This window comes from Balaenoptera borealis, assembly GCF_965194805.1.
Source record: "Balaenoptera borealis genome assembly, chromosome: 5".
Classification (NCBI taxonomy): Eukaryota; Metazoa; Chordata; class Mammalia; order Artiodactyla; family Balaenopteridae; genus Balaenoptera; species Balaenoptera borealis.
In genome coordinates, this window is record NC_138862.1 from 70,348,009 (window position 1) to 70,372,558 (window position 24,550).

Sequence of the window (24,550 nt, forward strand, 5' to 3'; positions counted from 1 at the left end):
CTTTTTTGTATGTGTATCTATTGTAGATTTTTGGTTTGCCATTACCATGAGGTTTTGATATAGCAGTCTATATATATACAAGATTGTTTTAAGTTGCTGCTCTCTTAATTTCAAATGCATTTCCAATATCCTGCATTTGTACTCTCCTCCTCTCACAATTGCTGGTTTTGAGGTCATATTTGTGTGTGGATGATTTCCTACCTTTACTGTGTGTTTGCCTTTACTGGTGAGCTTTTCCATTCGTAATTTTCTTATTTCTAGTTGTGGCCTTTTCTTTTCTGCCTGGAGAAGTTCCTTTAGCATACGTTGCAAAGCTGGTCTGATTGTGCTGAATTCTCTTAGGTTTTGCTTGTCTGTAAAAATTTTGATTTCTCCATCGAATCTGAATGAGAGCCTTGCTGGGTAGTGTATTCTTGGTTGTATGTTCTTCCCTTTTTATCACTTTAAATATATCATGCCACTCCCTTCTGGTCTGCAGTTTCTGCTGAGAAATCAGCTGATAACCTTGTGGGAATTCCCTTGTATGTTATTTGTTGCTTTTCCCTCATTGCTTTTAATATTTTTTCTTTGTTTGTAATTTTTATCAGTTTTATTACCATGTGTATCGTCATGTTCTTCTTTGGGTTTATCCTGCCTGGGACTCTGTGCATCCTGGACTTGGGTGACTGTTTCCTTTCCCATATTATGGAAGTTTTCAGCTATTATCTCTTCAAATACTTTCTCAGGGCCTTTCTCTCTTCTCCTTCTGGTACCCCTGTAATGTGAATGTTGGTGTGTTTAATGTTGTCCCAGAGGTCTCTTAGACTGTCCTCATTTCTTTTAATTCTTTTTTCTTTATTCTGTTCTGCAGCCGTGATTTCCATCATTCTGTATTCCAGCTCATTTATCTGTTCTTCTGCCTCCATTATTCTGCTATTGATTCCTTCTAGTGTAGTTTTCATTTCAGTTATTGTATTGTTCATCTCTTTTTGTTTGTTCTTTAGTTCTTCTAGGTCTTTGTTAAACGTTTCTTGTATCGTCTCCATCTGTGCCTCCATTCTTTTTCTGAAATCTTGGATCATCTTTAATATCATTACTCTGAATTCTTTTTCAAGTAGATTGTCTGTCTCCGTTTCACTTGGTTGTTCTTCTGGGGTTTTATCTTGTTCCTTCATGTGGGACATATCCCTCTACTGTATCATTTTGCCTAACTTTCTTTGATTGCAGTTTCTGCAGGCTGCAGGGTTGTAGTTCTTCTTACTTCTGCTGTCTGCCCCCTGGTGGATGAGGCTGTCTAAAAGGCTTGTGCAGGCTTCCTGGTGGGAGGGACTGGTTCCTGCCCACTGGTGGGTGGAGCTGGGACTTGTCCCTCTGGGGGGCAGGGCCACGTCAGGGGGTGTGTTTTGCAGGCAGCTGTGTGCTCAGGAAGACTTCAAGCAGCCTTTCTGCTGATGGGTGTGGCTGTGTTCCCACCCTGTTGGTTGTTTGGCCTGAAGCATGCCAGCTCTGGAGCCTACCGGCTGTTGAGTGGGGCCAGGTCTTGATGAGAGAATGGCACCCTCCAGGAGGGCTCATGCCAATGAGTACTCCCCAGAACTACCACCACCAGTGTCTTTGTCCCCACAGTGAGCCACAGCTGCCTCCCCCACCCCACCTCCATAGGAGACCCTCCAGTACCATCAAGTAGGTCTGGCCCAGCCTCTTATGAGGTTACTGCTTTATTCCCTGGGTCCTGGTCACATGAGACCTTTTGTGTGCCCTCCAAGAGTAGAGTTTCTATTTCCCCCAGTCCTGTGGAATTCTTGTGATCAAACCTTGCTTGCCTTCAAAGCCAGATTCTCTGGGGGCTCCTCCTCCCATTGCCAGACCTCCAGGCTGGGGAGCCTGATGTGGTGCTCAGAACTTTCACTCATGTGGGAGAACTTCTGTGGTATAATTATTTTCCAGTTTGTGGGTCACCTGCCCAGCGGGTATGGGTTTTGATTTTATTGCGATTGCACCCCTCCTACCTTCTCATTGTGCTTCTTCTTTGTCTTTGGGTGTAGAATATCTTTTTTGGTAGGTTCCAGCATTTTTTTTGTCTATGGTTGTTCAGCAGTTAGTTGTGATTTTGGTGTTTTTGTAAGAAGAGGTGAGCTCAAGTCCTTCTCCTCTGCCATCTTGTCTCTGCCCCCCAGTCATTATTTCTTCAAATAAGTTTTCTGCCCCTTTTTTCCCTCTCTTCTGGGACTCTTCTAATCTATAATGTGAATGTTATTCTCAATATTTTTCCCTAGGTCCCCTAGGCTATTTTTGCTTTTTAAAATGCTGGTGTTTTGTTCTGTTTATTGCAGCTCTGTTAGGGTGAGTTCCACTGCCCTGTCTTCCAGATTACTGATCTTTTCTTCTGCTTCATCTTATCTGCTGTTGAACCCCTCTAGTTTATTTTTCAGATCAGTTATTGTATTCTTCAGCTCTTTGACTTGTCTTTGGTACGTTTTTATATTTTCTGTCTCTTTGTTGAAGTTCTGTGTTCATCCATTCTTTTTCCTATTTTGGTGAGCATCTTTAAGACCATTACTTTGAGTTCTTTATCAGGTAAATTACTTATCTCTGTTTCATTAAGGTTTTTTCTTGGGGTTTTATCTTTTGCTTTCGTTTGGAACGTATACCTGTTTTCTCATTTTGCTTGACTCTGTGTTTCTATGTGTTAGGTGATACAGTTATCTCTTCCAGTCTTGACGGGGTGGCCCTGTTTGGGAAATGAACCTTACTGTTTAACCTTGCTCTAGTTCTTGGTTGTTTCTCAAACTGTGTCTTTGATTGTTTCACACCTGTGGGGCCCAGAAATGCAATTCCCCCTAGCAACGAGAGCACACACTCAAGTGGTGTCTCCTATTTGGGCTACATGTGCCCGCTGGCTTTGGTGTGCATCCACACCACTGGTGTGGCTGCAGGATCAGTGGAGGGTGGGGGGACAGGCTGCAGCAGAAGCATGGGGAAGTGGTGTATTCACCCACTGCCTCTGGTGGGGCTGGGGCTGTGGTGCAGGGAGGGGCAGGCAGTAGCAAGTTAGAAAGAGAGCGTAAAAATGGTGCCTGCCAGTGGCTCCATACCTGGAGAGAGCCCCAACAGAGCCCCTCTGGCAGACACTTTAAGATTAGCAAGTGAATTTACTTCACATATGATCTAGGCTTTTTTCAGACTGCAGCTTTTGTGCTGGGTCCCAGGGTGAGTGAGTCTGCACACAAGTCATTTAAGAGCAGATCTCTATTCCCTACATCCATATGGTTTTCCTGGATCCAAGCCCTGTTGGTTTTCAAAGCCAGGTGTTTTGAGTGCTCATCTCTCTTGGTGTAGGTCCCAAGGGTTGGGGTGACTGATGTGGAGCATCAGGGAGAAGTTCCGTATTTGTGAGATCCCTCCTGGTTATGGGTTGCTGAAGTAGTGATGGAGTCTTTGCAAGACTATGTCTCTAACTCTCCTACCCATCTCCATGTGCCCTTTTATCCTTTGTTGTGGAGTAGCTGTTCAGCTAGTTCTCAGGTTCTTTTCAGAGGAATTGTTCTTAATGTAGTTGTAGATTTGTTGTGTCCATGGGAGGAGGTGAGTTCAGGATCTTCTTACTCCACCATCTTGAACCACCTTCCCACTTGTTTATTTTTGGTTTTATTTCTTTGCTTTTGGTGTCAAATCCAAAAAATCATTGTTAAGACCATTGTCAAGGAACTTACCGCCTGTTTTCTTCTAGGAGGTTTATGGTTTCAGGTCTTACATTCAAGGCATTAATCCATTTTGAGTTAATTTTTGTGTATGGTGTAAGATGTAGTCTAGTGTTCCCAAAGCCATTTTGTTGAAGAGACTGTCCTTTTCCCTTTGTGTATTCTTAGCTCCTTTGATGTAAATTAATTGAACATATATGTGTAGGTTTACTTCTGGGCTCTCTATTCTGTTCTGTTGACCTGTGTGTCTGTATCTATGCCAATACCGTAGTGTTTTGACTACTATTACTTTGTAATATAGTTTGAAATCAGGGAGTATGATACCTGCAGCTTGGTTTTTCTTTCTCAAGATCGTTTTGGCTATCCAGGGTCTTTTGTGGTTCCATACAAATTTTAGGGTTGCTTGTTCATTTCTGTGAAAAGTGCCATTGTAATTTTTTAGAAATTTCATTGAATCTGTATATTGCTTTTAGTATGGACAGTTTAACAGTTTAATTTTTCTGATGCATGACCATGGAATATTTTTCCATTTACTTATGTCATCTTCAGTTTGTTTGTTTGTTTGTTTTTTAAATCAATGTCTTATGTTTTTAGTGTACAGGTCTTTCACTTCCTTGGTTAAATTTATTTGTAAGTGTTTTATTTTTTTTTTTTTTTTTGGCTGTGCTGTGTGGCATGTGGGATCCTAGTTCTCTGACCAGGGATTGAACCCATGCCCCCTGCAGTGGAAGCACGGTGTCTTAACCACTGGACTGCCAGGGAAGTCCCTGTTTTATTCTTTTTAATGCAATTGTTTTCTTAATTTCTCTTGTGAAACTTCTTAATTGAAGACTTCTGTTGGGAAAATAAAACTAGCAGGTGTTAGGTTTAGACATGACAAGCATAATGAATTACTAAGGAATACTGTGAAGCCTAGGGGTCATCCTTAGTCTTCAGGGTGAACATCATAGCTTTTCCTAACACATTCCGTGTTGCCCTTGGAGCAGCCATGAGTCTAGCTAAGTAGGTTAATTCTTCTGTTTTTATATTTATATTTGTAAACTGGGATTTGTGGAGAGGATAATCTAACAAAAAGGCATTTATATTTTTCTGATCAGGTTTAAGACTCTCCCTTGCTGGGTTGTTACTGTCTTTATGTTGTTACATGATTTATACACCACTTAAAATAGTAATAATAATAATTGGTTTATGTGTTGTTTTTTAACAGGTTGCAGAAATTTTATTCCAAACTGCCCAAAATGCAGGGATCAATTTTGATACTGTGTGTGGAGTACCTTATACAGCTTTACCATTGGCCACGGTTATCTGTTCAACTAACCAAATTCCAATGCTTATTAGAAGGAAAGAAACAAAGGATTATGGTAAAGTAAAAACAGTATAAGCTTTAAGTTGATATGTAACCTGATACTTTTAGAATTTGTTCTTCTAGGCACTGATGTTCATAGTCACCTTGAATATTCTTCATAGGGCCTTTAAGTTGTTATGGCCTGTGGAATTTGTTAACTGTTGTTATAAATCACCTCCCTTTCCTTTAGAGTCTAGAGGTGAAATGCTTTGTATTAATTAGGCAATGAAAAAAAGTGCTTTTTTTGTGCACCAAATGTATGAAACCCAGCATTTTTACCAGCGCTTCCCTCATCAGAAGAATGTTTTAAGAGCACTTACTTTCCCAGTGTATTTATATTTAAATTGAATGAATAAAATTAATCTCTTAAAGCAATGTCAGGGAATTCCCTGGCAGTCCAGTGGTTAGGACTCTGCACTTCCACTGCAAGGGGCCCAAGTTCGAACCCTCGTTGGGGAAATAAGATCCCACAAGCTGTCCAGGGTGGCAAAAAAAAAAAAAAAAAAAGGCAATGTAAATGCCACATGAAATTCTAAATAGAGATTTTTTTATGAGTTCATGGCAGTAGCTTATCAGGTGGGTGTTTTAAACATGGGCTGCTTTAAAACTAAATCAATCTAAAAGTATTGGAACTGACTTCATATTTGATCTTAAGAATTAATGCTTTTTTCGTGTTGTTTTATGTTGGTGTGATACTGTTTTTGTTACTTATTTTTGAAGAGTCCTTTTTACAGATGTGTTCTAAAAATTTTATGATGAAATCATATGATGTCTGGGATTTGCGTCTAAAAATTATGAGGGGGGAGTGTGGTGTTGGAGTTATAGTTGAAACAAGATTGCCCATGAGTTGTTAAGTGGTGAGGTGCTGTATTTGTGGAGGTTTGTTATACTATTTTGTGTAGCTTTGTTTGAAATTCTCCATTATAAAAAAATTAGACAAATATTTTTGCCACTTAGTGGCACAGTGTTTATCTATATGAGTCCCTGCCATAAGACTACTGTTTCTATTTCCTTATTATGTATCTTCAAAAATATTTCTTAGAATAAGATCATTAATTTAAAAATATACCTGTAAGTACTCGCAGTCTTACGTTCTCGTCTAAGGTGATTCAGTTAAACTTGCTGATTCTGCAAGGGAAGGAAAGGAGTTGGGGAAAGGGCAAAGACAGTACCTGTGGAAAGTTCAGAAAGTAGGCAAAATGCCCAGTATATCTATTCTGTTTCAAAATAAGATAAATTTGGTAGTGGAAAATATAAAAATGAATCTCTAAACCATGAGTCTGTAGTCTATAGCCTGAGTATTTACAGTTTGTAGATTATCTGAAAATAGTCTGCGGTAGGGGTTGGAGTGGGGAAGTGTGTTTAGTTGCATTACATTACATAGCTCATAACGCTGTGGTGATTGACCTCAATGGTTGTCGAATATTTTCCCTCCTGCATTTATGTGCTCAGAAGGCCAGTTGTTTGGCTGATATTGAATAAAGAAATTGTTAATGGAAAAAGGAATGATTTCATTGATGATATTGGGCTATTCTTTGTTTCATAACTTTCATTGACCTAGGTGATCTTGCCTTAATAAAACCTGTATTTGAAATTTTGATCATAAACACATTAAATGATGTTTTACACTGTTAATTTGCTAGTTTTACTAAAAATGTTCTGTATATGTAACTTTGACAATTTTGAAATACATAGGCACTGAACAAAACAGTAATTGTGGCACATTGAAGATTCATTAGGAATTTTAAAAATAAAGTAGTTCCAAAGTAGATTATCAGAAAATATAATTGATTATCCCCCTCTTCATAAATACATGCCAAATTTATACTGCAAGATACATCTTGAGTTGGCTGAAATATATAACTTTAAAACAGAGTCAACGTAATTTTTTCTTTTCTAGGTACTAAGCGTCTTGTAGAAGGGGCTGTTAATCCAGGAGAAACCTGTTTGATCATTGAAGATGTTGTCACCAGTGGATCTAGTGTTTTGGAAACTGTTGAGGTTCTTCAGAAGGAGGGCTTGAAGGTCACTGATGCCATAGTGCTGCTGGACAGAGAGCAAGGAGGAAAGGACAAGTTGCAGGCGCATGGGATTCGTCTCCACTCAGTGTGTACATTGTCCAAAATGCTGGAGATCCTTCAGCAACAGAAAAAAATTGATGCTGAGATGGTCGAGAGAGTGAAGAGATTTATTCAGGAGAATGTTTTTGTGGCAGCTAATCACAATGGTTCTCTCCCTTCTGTAAAGAAAGGACCCAGAGAACTAAGCTTTGGTGCACGTGCAGAGCTGCCCGGGATCCACCCAGTTGCATCAAAGCTTCTCAGGCTTATGCAAAAGAAGGAGACCAATCTGTGCCTGTCTGCTGATATTTCAGAGTCCAGAGAGCTGTTGCAGCTAGCAGATGCTTTAGGACCCAGAATCTGCATGCTCAAGACTCATGTAGATATTTTGAATGATTTTACCCTGGATGTGATGAAGGAGTTAACCATTCTGGCAAAACGCCATGAGTTTCTAATATTTGAAGACCGGAAATTTGCAGATATAGGAAACACGGTAAAAAAGCAGTATGAAGGTAAGTATTATTCAGGAACCAACAAGAATCACAAATCCAGCTTAAACTGGCTGAAGAACAGAAGGAAATGTACTGGCTCACATGACGAAGTCCAGCTGTAGAAAAGCCTGTCAAGCGTGGTTGGCTCTAGGAGCTCAAGTGATGTCTTTTGGCCTTGCTTTCTCTCCAAGTCTCAGCTCTGCTTTCTTCTCTCTTGACTTCTTTCTCAGGTAGGCACACTCCTCATACCTGCCCCAGACCAATCACTCAGACCTGGAGTATAGAATACCTTTATTAGCTCACCTGGGTAATATACCCTGCTCCTGGTGATGTGAGGCTATTTTTTTTAAAAATTTTATTGCAGTATAGTTGCTTTACAATGTTGTGTTAGTTTCTATCGTACAGCAAAGTGAATCAGCTATATGTATACATATATCCTCTCTTTTTTTGGATTTCCTTCTCATTTAGGTCACCACAGAGCACTGAGTAGAGATCCCTGAGCTAAACAGTAGGTTCTCATTAGTTATCTATCATAGTATCAATAGTATATATATGTCAGTCCCCATCTCCCAATTCATCCCCCCCGCAACTTGGTGTCCTTACGTTTGTTCTCTACGTCTGTCTCTATTTCTGCTTTGCAAATAAGGTCATCTATACCATTTTTCTAGATTCCACATACGTACGTTAATATACAATATTTGTTTTTCTCTTTCTGACTTATATGACAGTCTCTAGGTCCATCCATATCTCTACAAGTGACCCAATTTCGTTCCTTTTTATGGCTGAGTAATATTCCACTGTATATAGTTACCACATCTTTATCCATTCCTCTGTTGATAGACATTTAGGTTGCTTCCATGCCCTGGCTATTGTAAATAGTGCTGCAATGAACATTGGGGTGCATGTGTCTTTTTGAATTATGGTTTTCTCTGGCTATATGCCCAGTAGTTGGATTGTGGGTCACATGGTAGTTCTAGTTTTAGTTTTTTAAGGAACCTCCATACTGTTCTCCATAGTGGCTGTATTAATTTACATTCCCACCAACAGTGCGAGAGGGTTCCCTTTCCTCCACACCCTCTCCAGCATTTATTGTTTGTAGATATTTTAATGATGGCCATTCTGACCCGCGTGAGGTGATACCTCATTGTAGTTTTGATTTGCATTTCTCTAATAATTAGTGATGTTGAGCAGCTTTTTCTGTATCAATTGAGACAATTATGTGGCTTTAATTCTTCAATTTGTTAATATGGTGTATCACATTGATTGATTTGCATATATTGAAGAATCCTTGCATCCCTGGGATAAATCCCACTTGATCGTGGTGTATGATCCTTTTAATGTGTTGGATTCGGTTTGCTAGTATTTTGTTACGGATTTTTGCGTCTATGTTCATCAGTGATATTGGCCTGTGATTTTCTTTTTTTGTGATATCTTTGTCTGGTTTTGGTATCAGGGTGATGGTGGCCTCGTACAGTGAGTTTGGGAGTGTTCCTCCCTCTGCAGTTTTTGGGAAGAATTTGAGAAGGATAGGTGTTAGCTCTTCTCTAAATGTTTACTAGAATTCGCCTGTGAAGCCGTCTGGTCCTGGACTTTTGTTTGTTGGAAGATTTTTATTCAGAGTTTCAATTTCATTACTTGTGATTGGTGTGTTCATATTTTCTATTTCTTCCTGGTTCAGTCTTGGAAGGTTGTACTTTTCTAAGAATTTGTCCATTTATTCCAGGTTGTCCATTTTATTGCCATATAGTTGCTTGTAGCAGTCTCTTATGATCCTTTGTATTTCTGCAGTGTCAGTTATAACTTCTTTTTCATTTCCAATTTTATTGATTTGAGTCTTCTCCCTTTATTTCTTGATGAGTCTGGCTAAAGGTTTATCAATTTTGTTTATCTTCTCAAAGTACCAGCTTTTAGTTTTATTGATCTCTGCTGTTGTTTTCTTCGTTTCTATTTATTTCTGCTCTGATCTTTATGATTTCTTTCCTTCTACTAACTTTGGGGGTTTTTTGTTGTTCTTTCTCTAGTTGCTTTATGTATAAGGTTAGGTTGTTTATTTGAGATGTTTCTTGTTTCTTGAGGTAGGATTGTATTGCTGTAAACTTCCCTTTTAGAACTGCTTTTGTTGCATCCCATAGGTTTTGGGTCGTTGTGTTTTCTTTGTCATTTGTCTCTAGGTATTTTTTGATTTTTTCAGTGATCTCTTGGTTATTTAGTAGCCTATTGCTTAGCCTCCACGTGTTTGTGTTTTTTACAGTTTGTTTACTGTAATTGCTTTGTAATCTCATAGTGTTGTGGTTGGAAAGTTGCTTGATACGATTTCAATTTCTTAAATTTACTGAGGCTTGATTTGTGACCCAAGATGTGATCTATCCTGGAGAATGTTCCGTGTGCACTTGAGAAGAAAGTATATTCCGCTGCTTTCAGATGGAATGTCCTGTAAATATCGGTTAAGTGTATCTGGTCTAACATGTCAATTAAGGCTTTTGTTTCCTTATCAGTTTTCTGTCTGGATGATCTGTCCATTGGTGTAAGTGGGGTGTTAAATTCCCCCACTATTTATTATTGTGTTACTGTTGATTTCCCCTTTCACTGCTGTGAGCATTTGCCTTATGTATTGAGGTGCTCCTGTGTTGGGTGCATAAATATTTACAGTTGTTATGTCTTCGTCTTCTAGGGTTGATCCCTTGATCATTGTGAGGCTATTTATGTAAACTTCTTGAACCCCAAGGTATAGTTAGGGGTAATTTCCCTAAAGAAAATGGCTGTGCTTATGCCAGAAGAAAGGGACATGGGTTCTAGGCAGGCAAAAATGACAGATGTTGGCCCTGCAGAACACAATGAGTTCTGAATATTCAAAGAATGAAAATTGCAGATATAGAAAACAAGGAAAAGGTAGTATAAAGTAAGATTTATTTTTAGCAGAAAAAGATCTGTTGATATGCATCCTTTTTAAAAAAATAACAATTTTTCTTAAAGTAATACATACATATTCTTAAGCTATTTCTTTAGGCGAGATTTGTCTGTAATGACTTTCTTCATGTGCTAAAGATATTGACTGTTGGGACTTCCCTGGTGGTCCAGTGGTTAAGACTCTGCACTCCCAATGCATGGGGCCCAGGTTCAATCCATGGTCAGGGAACTAGATCCCGCATGCTGCAACTAAGAGCCCTCATGCTGCAACTAAGAGCCCGCATGCCACAAGTAAGACCTGGTGCAGCCAAATCAATAAATAAATACTTTTAAAAAAAAGATTGACTGTTGAAAGAGTTATACAAACTTTCTACAAGTTTGCATATAGTTTTTTTTTTTCAAAAATCTACTTGGGTTACTGTTGTCTGCTTTTAAAATGAATACAATTGTCTATTGAAATTTGAAGAGCTAAAGAGACCTAAGGAACAAGTAGATCTGAGAGATGGTAAAGTTTCTGAGAGATCCCTACAGAATGAAAATTTGTCATCTTCAGAGGAATTTCAGTTGATATCTTCCACTCAACAAACAACCTGTCTTCACTGGACCCTTTCCAGTTGCATAAATCTTATTGGTAGTCACAAACGTCAGCCTGCAAGGAAAAACAGTCTTATCAGTTTTGCTAGTAAACTAAGTGTAGAGCTTATAAGATTATTTTCTGCTTGTGATTTCTCAACCAGCTAACCAGGTGGACAGATAAATTTTTCACAAGTAGGTCCATTGATAATCACTAAAATTCTTGAAGTGTTTCACTATTTCATAAACATGTTATTAGGAGATTATTTCCATATTGTAGTTGGTTGGTTGGGTAAAAAGTTAAGGGTTTTTGTTTGGAAATTGACAGATATCTTTTTCCCCCTTTTCATAGGTGGTGTCTTTAAAATAGCTTCTTGGGCAGATCTAGTAAACGCTCATGTGGTTCCAGGCTCAGGAGTTGTGAAAGGCCTGGGAGAAGTAGGCCTGCCCCTGCACCGGGCATGCTTACTCATTGCAGAAATGAGCTCTGCTGGCTCCTTGGCCACTGGGAGCTACACTGAAGCAGCGGTAAGTGACAGAGGAGAGAGACTGGGGCAACAGAAGGCCAGGGCTGTGACACTAGATGTTACAGGGGAAGAAAATACCTTAATTTGGGGTCTATGGAATTGCTGTCAAAAACAAAAAAATCACCTGCTGTTTGTGTGACAGTATATTAATACTAGTTGGCTAGAATACCCTGATGGTTAATAGCATTTTATATCTTGTAGTGTACACCAAAGAAATTTGAACTGTACTCTAAGAGAGAAACATTGAAACACAGATATTGGGTCAAATAAACATATGTCTGTATTTACCTGGTCTTTAAGATAGAAGAGTTTTTTCCCTTTCACCATGAATTGAAATTGAATAGCTTTTTCCCAGATACGCAGTTTCTTGGAATCTCCCGAGTCACACAGAGATGCACATTCTCATGACAGCAGCCCACATGAAGCAGCTTACCTTTTCAGTCTTTGATATTGATTGGCATTGTATGGGAGAGCTCTTAACTATAGAGTCCAGACACATTGTTTCCTTTAGTAACTCCCCATTATTAAAAATCCTTATAACACCATACATGTTAGTACCCAGCTCCAACCCCCTGCATGCCAGAAAAAAATGAGAGATGGATAATCATCTAGTTATAAAGCTCCTCTTCACATTCTCCTCTGGGCAAGTTTCATAATTGGATAGTCACCTAGAAAGATGGATGGATTATCTTTGCAGATATTTTAAAGACTATTACTTTTTAAAGTAATAGGAATTTTTATTTTAATAAAATTTTAATTTTTACATGGGAATTTATTTTTCATATTTCAAAGCTTGTGGAACTGTGAAGAATTCACATGGCCCTAGGACCAGGTTTTAACACCACCCCTGAATTGACCATAAGTGTCTATGATTTCCCAACTCTCATAGCAGAGGGTCCATGAGTCAGTGCTAATATTTGGCATTCTGGATCTGGCTCAAGGACAATACATTGATTTTTGGTTGGTGGTAGTACTTAGTGGCAAGAATGGAACAGTCTGGGCCTCAGGGAAGAGCCAAATTAGAAAGGCAGACCTTCTAAGGAAACTTCTATGAATGTGAGGTAATGGTAGAGAAATTGTGGAGACAAGTTATTGGCAAATGTTAAAGAAGAGGAAAAGCTGTAGAGGTAAGATTTCTTTAGCTAGCTCTTAACAACAGAGCGGTTTTTTATGTGATGGCTGTCCTTGAATATCTATGTAGATAGGCAGTAAGTCAGTGTGGTTTTATACCATTATAAATGTATTCTAGAGTACTACTTATATCCTTTTTGGAAGTAGGTAGGTCCCCAAGCATTATTACAAATAAGTAACGATGCAGCATCTAGATTTTAGATGCACATAATATAGGATTTTTAGTGTTTTTAGTGTTTGGTTATAGGAGAAGGGGACAGAAAGGGTTATTTCAGGGTGGTCTTAATGGAGCAAGTATGTAGATTCATATCTAAGATTACCCGTTTTAGATGTAATTAGTTTAATATGAAATGAGGAAATGCATCTATGAAATAAAGTTTCTTACATTCTGTGTGGTTAAGTGCTTTCTTGTAATCTTTTATTACATTCCATTTAGGTGAGAATGGCTGAAGAGCATTCTGAATTCGTGGTTGGTTTTATTTCTGGCTCCCGAGTAAGCATGAAACCAGAATTTCTTCACTTGACTCCAGGAGTTCAGTTAGAAGCAGGAGGTAAGTCTATTCATTGGTAATGGTTTTTCCAAAATGCTTCTTTACCCAAGTAAGCAAGGACAAAATAAAACCTAGATATGCAAAAGAGCTTGCAGTCTAATTTTAGGATGAAAATCTAGAAAGCTACTTTTTGTTGAAAAATGCCCAGAAACTGATAATTTTAATTGTTCCCAACTGATGTTCCAAATATGCTGCCAAGAACGGTGTTCTGTGCTCAAGGAGGAATGCTCTAGGTTAAACAAAATCAGACATTTGTTTAGGACTTTGCAGAGCCTTTGATGTGCTAATGTCTATTGTGGCTCTTCAGTGTGGAGATACATGGTTCTGTTATGTCATCCAAACTTACCTGAACACGTTAACACTTTTAGCAGTCTGAGAAATGCAGTTGCAGTGGCTAAAAGAAAAAGAGCAGACTTTCTCAATGATAGTCTCTAGTCAGTGAAGGAGTAATCTAGGTTATTAAATGTCCTTTTGGGGTTCAAAGTTGTTTTGTTTTGTTTTTTTACTTTTTTAAATTGAAATATAGTTGATTTACAATGTTGTGTTCATTTCTGCTGTGCAGAAAAGTGATTAAGTTATACATATATATACACTTTTAAAGTATTCTTTTCCATTATGATTTATCACAGAATATTAAATATAGTTCCCTGTGCTATACAGTAGGCCCTTGTTGTTTATCCACTCTATATATAATAGATTGCATCTGCTAACCCCAAACTCCCACTCCATCCCTCTCCCACCCCACCTCCCACTTGGCAACCACAAGTCTGTTCTCTGTGTCAGTGAGTCTGTTTCTGTTTCATGGATATGTTCATTTGTGTCATATTTTAGATTCCACATATAAGTGGTATCACAGGGTATTTGTCTTTCTCTTTCTGACTTACTTCACATAGTATGATAATGCCTAGGCCTATCCATGTTGCTGCAGATGACATTATTTTGTTCTTTTTTATGGCTGAGTAGTAGTCCAGTGTGTGTGTGTGTGTGTGTGTGTGTGTGTGTGTGTGTGTGTGTGTGTGTGTGAGACTTCTTCTTTATCCATTCATCTGTTGATGGCCATTTAGGTTGTTTCCATGTCTTGGCTATTGTGAATAGTGCCTCTATGAACATAGGGATGCATGTTATCTTTTTGAATTATAGCTTTGTCCAGATATGTGCCCAGGAGTGGGATTGCTGGATCATATGGCAACTCTATTTTTAGTTTTCTGAGGAACCTCCTTACTGTTCTCCATAATGGCTGCCCCAACATACATTCCCACCAACAGTGTAGTTAGGTTCCCTTTTGGCCACACCCTCTCCAGCATTGTTATTTGTAGACTTCTTAATGATGGCTATTCTGACGTGTGTGAGGTGGTGCCTCATTGTAGGTTTGATTTGCATTTCTCTAGTAATTAGTGATATTGAGCATCTTTTCATATGTCTGTTGGCCATCTGTGTGTCTTCTTTGGAGAAATGTCTATTTAGGTCTCCTGCCCATTTTTTGATTGGGTTTTTTTTTTTTTAATGTTGTTGAGTTGCATGAGCTGTTTGTATATTTTCTGAAATCTAGCCCTTGCAGTCACATTGTTTGCAAATATTTTCTCCCATTCTGTAGTTTGTCTTTTCGTTTTGTTTATGGTCTCCTTTGCTGTGCAAAAGCTTGTTAAGTTTGATTAGGTCCCATTTGTTTATTTTTGCTTTTATTCTACTGCCTTGGGACTGACCTAAGAAAACATTAGTATGGTTTATGTCAGAGAATGTTTTGCCTATGTTCTCTTCTAGGAGTTTTATGGTGTCGTGTCATATATTTAAGTCTTTAAGCCATATTGAGTTTATTTTTGTGCATGGTGTGAGGGTGTGTTCTAACTTCGTTGATTTACGTGCGGCTGTCCAGCATTCTCAACACCACTTGCTGCAGAGATTGTCTTTTCTCCATTGTATATTCTCGTCTCCTTTGTCAAGATTGACCATAGGTATGCAGGTTTATTTCTGGGCTCTCTATTTCTGTTCTATTGATCCATGTCTGTTTTCATGCCAGTTCCACACTGTTTTGATTACTGTAGCTTTGTAGTATCGTCTGAAGTCTGGGAGGTTTATGCCTCCTGCTTTGTTCTTTTTCCTCAGGATTGCTTTGGCAATTCTGGGTCTTTTTTGGTTCCATATAAGTTTTAGGATTATTTGTTCTAGTTCTGTGAAAAATGTCATGGGTTATTTGATAGGGATCACATTAAATCTGTATATTGCTTTGGGTAGTATGGCCATTTTAATGATATTAATTCTAATCCAAGAGCCTGGGATATCTTTCCATTTCTTTAAGTCATCTTCAATTTCCTTTATTAATGTTTTATAGTTCTCAGCATATAAATCTTTCACCTCCTTGGTCAGCTTTATTCCTAAGTTTTTTTTTTTGGTATGATTTTAAAAGGTATTGTTTTTTTACATTCCCTTTCTGATATTGTGTTGTTAGTGTAAAGAAATGCAACCCATTTCTGTATGTTAATCTTGTATCCTGCTACCTTGCTGAATTTATCAGTTAATCTTTAGGGTTTTCTATATATAGTATCATGTCATCTGCATAGAATGACAATTTTACATCTTCCCTTCCAATTTGGATACCTTTTATTTCTTTTTCTTGTCTGAATTCCAATACTATGTTGAATAGAAGTCATGAGAGTAGGCAACCTTGTTCCAGATTTTAGCAGGATTTCAGCTTTTCACTGTTGAGTATTATATTGGCTGTGGGTTTGTCATAAATAGCTTTTATTATGTTGATATGTTTCCTCTATAACCCACCTTGGTAAGAGTTTTTATCATGAACGGATGTTGAATTTTATCAAATGCTTTTTCCGTATCTATTTAGATGATCATGTGATTTTTGTCTTTGTTAATGTGATGTATCACATTAATTGATTTGCATTTGTTGAACCATACTTGTAATCCTGGGGTGAATCCAACTTGGTTGTGGGGCATGATCTTTTTTATGTGTTGTTGGATTTGGTTTGCTAATATTTTGCTAATATTTTATTTGGTTTTGCTAGTAGTTTTTTGCATCTGTATTCATCAAAGATAATGGCCTGTAATTTTTTTTTTTTGGTGGTATATTTGTCTGGTTTGGTATCAGGGTGATGGTGGCTTCATAGAATGTCTTTGAGAGTATTCCCTCCTTTTCAATATTTTGGAAGATTTTGAGAAGGATTGGTATAAGTTCTTCTTTATATGTTTGGTAGAATTTGCCTGTGAAGCCACCTGGTCCTGAACTTTTGTTTGTAAGGAGTTTTTTGTTTTTGTTTTTGTTTTTTTTTTTACAGATTCTATTTCACTTCTAGTGATTGGTCTGTTCAGATTATTTATTTCTTCTTGATTCAGTTTTGGTGGGCTGTATGTTTCTAGAAAAACTTGTCCATTTCGTCTAGGTTCGCAAATTTGTTGGCATGTAGTTGTTCATAATATTCTCTTACAGTGTTTTGTATTTCTGCAGTATTGTTTATTTCTCCTTTTTTCTTTCTTATTTGGGTTCTCTCTCTTTTTTTCTTGATGAGCCTGGCCAAAGGTTTTTCAATTTTGTTTACACTGTCAAAGAACCAGCTCTTGGTTTTATTGATTTTATCTGTTGTTTTTTTTAAAAATCTTTATTTTACATTTTTTGTCTCTGATCTTTATTATCTCCTTCCTTTTGGTGACTTTAGGTTTTGTTTGTTCTTCTTTTTCTAATTCTTTTAGGTGGTAGATTAGGTTGCTTGAGATTTTTCTAGTTTTTTGAGGAAGGCTTGTATCGCTATGAACTTCCCCTCTAACTGCTTTTGCGTCATCCCACAGACAATGTATGGTTGTGTTTTCATTGTCATTTGTCTCAAGGTAAGGTATTTTTTTAAATTTCCTCTTTGATTTCATCATTGACCCATTGGTTTTTTAGTAGCATGTTGTTTAGACTCCATGTAATTGTTTTTTTCTCATTTCTTTTTCTATGGTTGATTTCTAGTTTCATGCTGTTGTGGTCAGAAAAGATGCCTGAAATAATTTCTATCCTCTTAAATTTGTTGAGGCTTGCTTTGTGCTCTAGTATGTGGTCAATCCTAGAGAATGTTCCACATGCACTTGAAAAGAATGTGTATTCAGGGTTTTTTGGATGTAATGTTCTAAAAATATCAATTAAGTCTAACTGTTCTGTTGTATCATTTAGGATCTGATGCCTTATTGATTTTCTGTCTAGGAAGATCTGTCCATTGATGTGAGTGGGGTGTTAAGGTCTCCTACTAATATGGTATTCCAGTCAATTTCTCCCTTTATGTCTGTTAATATTTGTTTTATGTATTTAGGTGCTCCTATATTAGGTACATATATGTTGATGAGAGTAATATCCTCTTCTTGTATTGATCCTTTTATCATTATATAGTGTCCTTCTTTATCTTTTTTTAATGGCCTTTGTTTTAAAGTCTATTTTGTCTGATACAAGTATTGTGACCCCTGCTTTCTTATCATTTCCGTTTGCATGAAATATCTTTTTCCACCCCCTCACTTTCAATCTGTGTGTCCTTTGCCCTAAAGTGGGTCTCTTATAGGCAGCATATTGTAGGCTTTTGTTTTTTTTATCCAGTCTGCCCCTCTGTGTCTTTTGATTGGGGCATTTAGTCCATTGATGTTTAAGGTAATTCTTGATAGATGTGTATTTATTGCCATTTTAAATCTTTTTTCCCAGTTAATTCTGTATTTCCTCTTCTTCCCCTTTTCTTTTTGTTTTTCCTTTTGTGGTTTGATTTCCTTTTATTTTATGGTTGTGTTCTTTTTGGTTTTTGTGAATCTATTGTGTGTTTTTGACTTGTGGTTACCCTGTTTTTCAAGTATGTTAACCCCTTCATATATCTACTTGCTTTAGACTGGAAGTCATATAGGCTCAAATACATTCTAAAAAAAAGAATCTACATTTTCTTAACTCTCCTCAACATTTTATGATTTTGATGTCCTCTTTTACATCTTCATGTTTATCCTTTTGCTGTTCACTGTGGTCATCATCACTTTCACACAAAAAAAATTTATTTTTTTCCTTTTTAATTTGTATAGTGGCTTATTTAAGTGATTCACTTTTTGATTGTAATTTTCTCTTTGATATAGCATCTTGCTTTTCTATTTAGAGAAGAAGACCTTTATATTTCTTTTTTTTTTTTATAAATTTATTTTTTTTTGGCTGTGTTGGGTCTTCGTTTCTGTGCAAGGGCTTTCTCTAGTTGCAGCGAGTGGGGGCCACTCTTCATCGTGTATATTTCTTTTATGATAGGTTTAGTATTGCTGTATTTTTACTTTTTGCTTGTCTAAGAAATTCTCTCTCCAATTCTAAATGATTGAATATTTTTTGCCACTCCCTTCTTGGCCTGTAACGTTTCTGTAGAGAAAGCAGCTGATAGCCTTATGGAGGTTTCCTTGTAATGAACTGTTTTTCTCTTGCTGCCTTTAGAATCCTCTCTTTAACTTTTGCCATTTTAATTATGTCTTGGTGTAGGTCTGTTTGGGTTCATCTTGTTGGGACCCTCTGTGCTTCCTGTACCTGGATGTGTTTCCTTCTTTAGGTTTGGGAAGTTTGCAGCCATAATTTCTTCAAATACATTTTTGATCCCTTTTCCTGCTGGTGAGGGGGCTCCCTGGGGTACGGGAGTCTTTCCTCTTTCACAGCTTCCTCCCAGGGGTGCAGGTCCTGTCCAGATTCCTTTCTATTTTTTTTTCTTTTGTCCTACCTGGTCATGTGGAGATTCTTTTTGTCCTTTCAGAAGTGTGAGGTCTTCTGCCAGCATTCAGTAGGATTCTGTGAGAATTGTTCCACATATAGATGTATTTTTTTGATGTATTTGTGGGAGAAGGTGAGCTTCTCATTTCTTCTCCACCATCTTGATTGCTCTGCTTTGGTTTTGAATGGGGAAGAAATAGTGGCCTGGAAACATTTTTCCTGAATTGGTTATTGTACAAGAAACCTTGCTTATCACAGGAATGGGAGTTTATTCTATCCCACTTTCCATCTCTTTCCTTCCTTAAGATTGGAACTGTGAACATCTGGTTCTCAGCAAAACAATTTCAGATGAAAACAACTCTGCTTCATCGAGTATGGAGAATGTTTTGTGTATGTGCTGCTGTGTTACGTTTCCATGTCTAGAGTTACCTTTTTACAACTCCACAGTGTATCCTAGTTACAGTTGGGCCATAATATGTTTAATCATTCCCCTGTTGATGCATTTGGACTTTTAACAAACTGAACATCCTTATATATATTTTTGCATGTGTAGAGTTTTGGAATATTCTCCCACTAGGCTACAAACTCCTTGAGGATGAGAGCTCTTTCTGAAGAATGCATATCCTCTAGCACAGTACCCCTGTGCATCATAAAGGTTCTGTAAATACTTATACAGATGTTGAAGGGATGGATAATATGCTGCATAGGAGCAGATGTAAGAGTTGGTGTTTCTGTGAGTGGAATGATAACACTGAGAACGTAATGATTGAGACTATAGATTTGGTAAACCTTGTTTTTTTTTAAAACCCTGAAATACTAGAACTGTTGGATACCTATCAACCTTGAAGGAGCTAGTTATTTTATATAAATAATATAACCACACTTACAAAGAAAGATACTACCTTTTTGGGGGTTTGCTTTCAATTAAGTACTTTAAACAAAAAACATTATAGCAGGTTAACCAAAGAAAAGTAGATGTTCCCCTGGGGTTAGGGAGGATTGGAGGTCTCTGTTCCATTTCTCAAGTTTCACATTACAGGTTTTATATACTACAGAGTAGGCCGCAGCAGAATGACTTGCCTATCTAAGGCTTTAGGATAGTTGCCTTAGTACTCTACAATTTTTAAACTCTACATTTGTGCTGAACATTATATGAATCAGGTAGATTTGTATTCCTGGCCCTTCCAGTATCTTTGGACAAGTCACTTCCCTTCTTTAGGCCTCGTTTTCTTGATCTGTAAAATGTGGGTAGTAACACTGTTGAACCTCATAGGGTTGCTGAGAGGCTTAATGAGATAATGTACGTAAAGCAACTTAGCACAATGTCTTGGCACAGAGTAAGCACTCTTTGCTTGGCAACTCTTGTTAATGTTCATTGGAAGCCTCCACAATCTTTGACTAGATAAGTACAGTTAGTTAGGATCTAAGCTCTTAGGGATTTTTAAAGCATCTTGGATTTGAAAGATAATAATAAGCCATTTATAGGAGGCTTCTGGAACAGCAGAATTTAAAAAGAAGGAAAAAGAAGTGGGGTTCTGGTTCAAGATGGCAACATAGGAAGATCCTGAACTGACCTCCTCCCACAGATAAACTGAGTCTATAGCTATGTGTGGAACAATTTCCTCAGAAAGGCTGGCTGAGCACATACTACACATCAGGCAAACAAGAAGAAAACCACATTGAAGTGGGTAGGAGAGGCTGGGGTGCAACCTCACTGCTAACCCCACCCCTGGTATGGAGACCCAGAATCAGGGTGGAACTCAAAACCCAGAGCTTCTCCCTGAAGAGGGAAGGGTTTGAACTACACATCAGGCATCATAACTAACTTTTAAGACCTGTACCTGAAAGACGAGCCCCCCAAAACATCTAGCTTTGAAAATCAATGGGACTTACTTATGTCCATGGGACCCGCAAGACAGTAGTGATCTGAGAAATGGCTCTTAAAAGGCTTGCAAGCTCAGACTTACCTGCCCCAGGGCCCAGCTCAGAAGGAGCCTGTGCTCAGACTTTAAGTAAAAAAGGCTCGTTTGCTAATATTAAAGAGTTGACCTGAGGGGTAGGCATATACTTTAACACACATATCCAAGAGCTTGCTGGAACACCCTCCAGGGACAGAGACTGGTGGGCACAATCTTCACACTCTCCCTCTGCTTTGGCTGGCAGCAGCATCTCTTTCTCTTTTTTTTTTAACTTTTTCCCACAGGTGCCATCTTTACACTCCCCCTCAGCTTTGCTACAGCCATTGGGCACATCTTTGCACTTTCCCTTTCCTCATCTCCTGGAAGGGAGCTTTTACACATTGCTGGTGCCCTAATTTTTGCAGCTGCTGCCCAGGGAACACCCCTTGATTGCTTGGCCCTAAAGGCCAGGGGGAGCTTAGGTTCGGGACTAACAATTGAAGAGATAGATAGATAGTTCCTGGCAGGCTACCACCCCCAGGGCACTGCACAGACAGCACACTGAAACACATCCCATCTTTCTGTGAAAGAGGCCTGTTTGCTTGTCCAGGAGCTTTGGCCTGAGGCTTCAGTTTTGGCAACCACCTGGGGCCTACAGAGCTGTTTTCAGGGAACATAAGCTGATGGACACCATGTTTGCACTCTCCTTCTGCCTCACTACAGCTGTTATCTCCCAGGAGAGAATTTAGATGATACTCATCTGGGGACAGCACAACTTATGCTTGCAGTCCCACAGGACTGTATGTATTTGCATACTTCAAAAGCTACTGCCAGAGTTGGAGACAAGATGGTGGAGTAGAAAGACTTGAGCTTACCTCCTCTCACAGAAACACCAAAATCACAACTGCTGAACAACCACTGGCAAAAAAAAGACTTGAACCTACCAAAAAAGATGTTCTACACCCAAAGATAAAGAAGCCAAAACAAGACAGTATGAAGGGCACTTTTACCATATAATCAAATCCCTTACCTGCCGGGTGGGTGACCCACAAACTGGAAAATAATTATATCACAGAGGTTCTCCCGCAGAAGTGAGAGTTCTGAGCCCCACATCAGGCTCCCCAGCCTGGGCGTCTAGCATCAGGAGAAGGAGCCCCCAGAGCATTTGGCTTTGAAGGCCAGTGGGGCTTGAGTGCAGCAGCTCCATAGGACTGGGGGAAACAGAGACTCCACTCTTGGAGGGCACACACAAGGTTTCACATGCACTTGGACCCAGAGGAAAGCAGTGACTCCATAGGAGCCTGGGACAGACCCACCTGCAGATCTTGGAGGGTCTCCTGGGGAGGTGAGGGTTGGCTGTGGCTCACTGTAGGGCAGGTACACTGGTGGCAGAGGCCCCAGGAAATATTCATCAGCATGAGCTTTCCCTGAGGTCACCATTTTGGTGAGGCCTGGCCCTGCCCAACAGCCTGCAGGCTCCAGTGCTGGGACACCTCAGGCCAGACAACAAACAGGGTGGAAACATAGTTCCACCCATCAACAAGCAGGCTGCCTAAAGTCGTCCTGACCCCACAGCTGCCTGTAAATATAGCCCTTGAGATGGCCCTGCCCACCAGAGACAAGACCCAGCTCCATCCACCAGTGGGCCAGCACCAGTCCCTCCCATGAGGAAACCTGCACCAGCCCCTAGACCAACCTCACCCACCATGGGGCAGACACCAGAAGCAAGAACTACAATCCTGCAGCCTGAGGAATGGAGACCACAAACACAGAAAATTAGACAAAATGAGATGGCAGAGATGAAGGAACAAGATAAAACCCCAGAAGAACAACTAAGTGAAGTGGAGAGAGATAGATAGGCAATCGTAATGATAGTAAAGATGATCCAAGATCTTGGAAAAAGAATGGAGGCACAGACTGATATAAGAAATGTTTAATAAAGAGCTAGGGGACTTCCCTGGTGGTCCAGTGGTTAAGATTCCATGCTTCCACTGCAGGGAGCATGGGTTTGATCCCTGGTTGGGAAACTAAGATCCTCACATGCTGCACAGTGTAGCCAAAAAAAAAGCTAGAAGCTTCAGAGAACAAACAGATGAACAATACAATAACTGAAATGAAGAATACACTAGAAGGAATCAATAGCAGAATAAATAGGGCAGTAGAACAAATAAGTGAGCTGGAAAACAGATTGGTGGAAATCACTATTGCAGAACAGAATAAAGAAAGAAAAATGATAGCACTGTTTACAATAGCCAGGACATGGAAGCAACCTAAATGTCCATCAACAGAGGAATGGATAAAGAAGATGTGGTACATATATACAATGGAATATTACTCAGCCATAAAAGGGAATGAAATTGGGTCATTTGTAGAGATGTGAATGGACCTAGAGAGTGTCATACAGAGTGAAGTAAATCAGAAAGAGAAAAATAAATATTAATGCATATATGTGGAATCTAGAAAAATGGTATACATGACCTCATTTACAGAGCAGAAATAGAGACACAGATGTAGAGAACAAATGTATGGATACCAAGGAAGAAAACAGTGGGGTGTGAGGAATTGGGAGATTGGGATCAACACATATACACTATTGATACTATGTATAAAATAGACAACTGATGGGAATGTACTGTATAGCACAGGGAACTCAACTTAATGCACTGTGGTGTCCTAAATGGGAAGGAAATCCAAAAGGGAGGTGATACATGCATATGTGTGGCTGATTCATTTTGCTGTGCAATAGAAGCTAACAACAGTGTAAAGCAACTATACTCCAATAAAAATTAATAAAAAAAGAAAAATGAAATGAGGACAGAGACCTCTGGGACAACATTAAATGCACCAACATTCAGATTACAGGGGTCCCAGAAGGAGAAGAGAGAGAGAAAGGGCCTTAGAAAATATTTTAAGAGATAATGGCCAAAAACTTTCCTAACATGGGAAAGGAGACACTCAAGTCCAGGAAGCACAGAGTCCCATATAGGATAAACCCAAGGAGGAACACACTGAGACACATATTAATCAAATCAACAAAGATTAAAGACAGAGATAATATTAAAAACAACAAATAACATACAAGGGAATCCCCACAAGGTTATCAGCTGATTTTTCAGCAGAAATTCTGCAGGCCAGAAGGGAATGGCATGATATATTTAAAGTGATAAAAGAGAAAAACCTGCAACCAAGAATACTCTACCCAGCAAGTCTTTTGTTCAGATTCGACAGAGAAATCAAAAGCTTTACAGACAAGCAAAAGCTAACAGTTTTCAGCACCATCAAAACAGCTTTACAGCAAATGCTAAAGGAACTTCTCTAGATGGAAAAGAAAAGGCCACAACTAGAAATGAGAAAATTACGAATGGGAAAGCTCACCAGTAAAGGTAAACATACAGTAAAGGTAGGAAATCATCCACACACAAATTTGATATCAAAATCAGCAATTGTGAGAGGAGGAGAGTACAAATGCAGGATATTGGAAATGCATTTGAAATTAAGAGACCAACAACTTAATCTTGTATATATATATATAGACGACTATATAAAAACCTCATGGTAATTGCAAACCAAAAATACAGTAGATACACACACAAAAAAGAAAAAGGAATCCAAACACAACACTAAAGATAGTCATCAAATCACAAGAGAACAAAAGAGGAAGGGAAGAAAAAAGACTTATAAAAACACATCCA

General features: G+C 38.7%; 1 protein-coding gene across 1 annotated transcript in view; it reads left to right on the plus strand.

The window, feature by feature from the left end:
• UMPS (uridine monophosphate synthetase) overlaps positions 1–24,550 on the plus strand; it is a 44,144-nt gene that overhangs the window by 11,933 nt on the left and 7,661 nt on the right. Inside the window, exons 2-5 of the mRNA XM_082392339.1 lie at positions 4,888–5,041; positions 6,926–7,597; positions 11,409–11,584; positions 13,151–13,265. Of these exons, the coding sequence (XP_082248465.1) occupies positions 4,888–5,041; positions 6,926–7,597; positions 11,409–11,584; positions 13,151–13,265 (1,117 nt within the window). The remainder of the gene's footprint in view (positions 1–4,887; positions 5,042–6,925; positions 7,598–11,408; positions 11,585–13,150; positions 13,266–24,550) is intronic.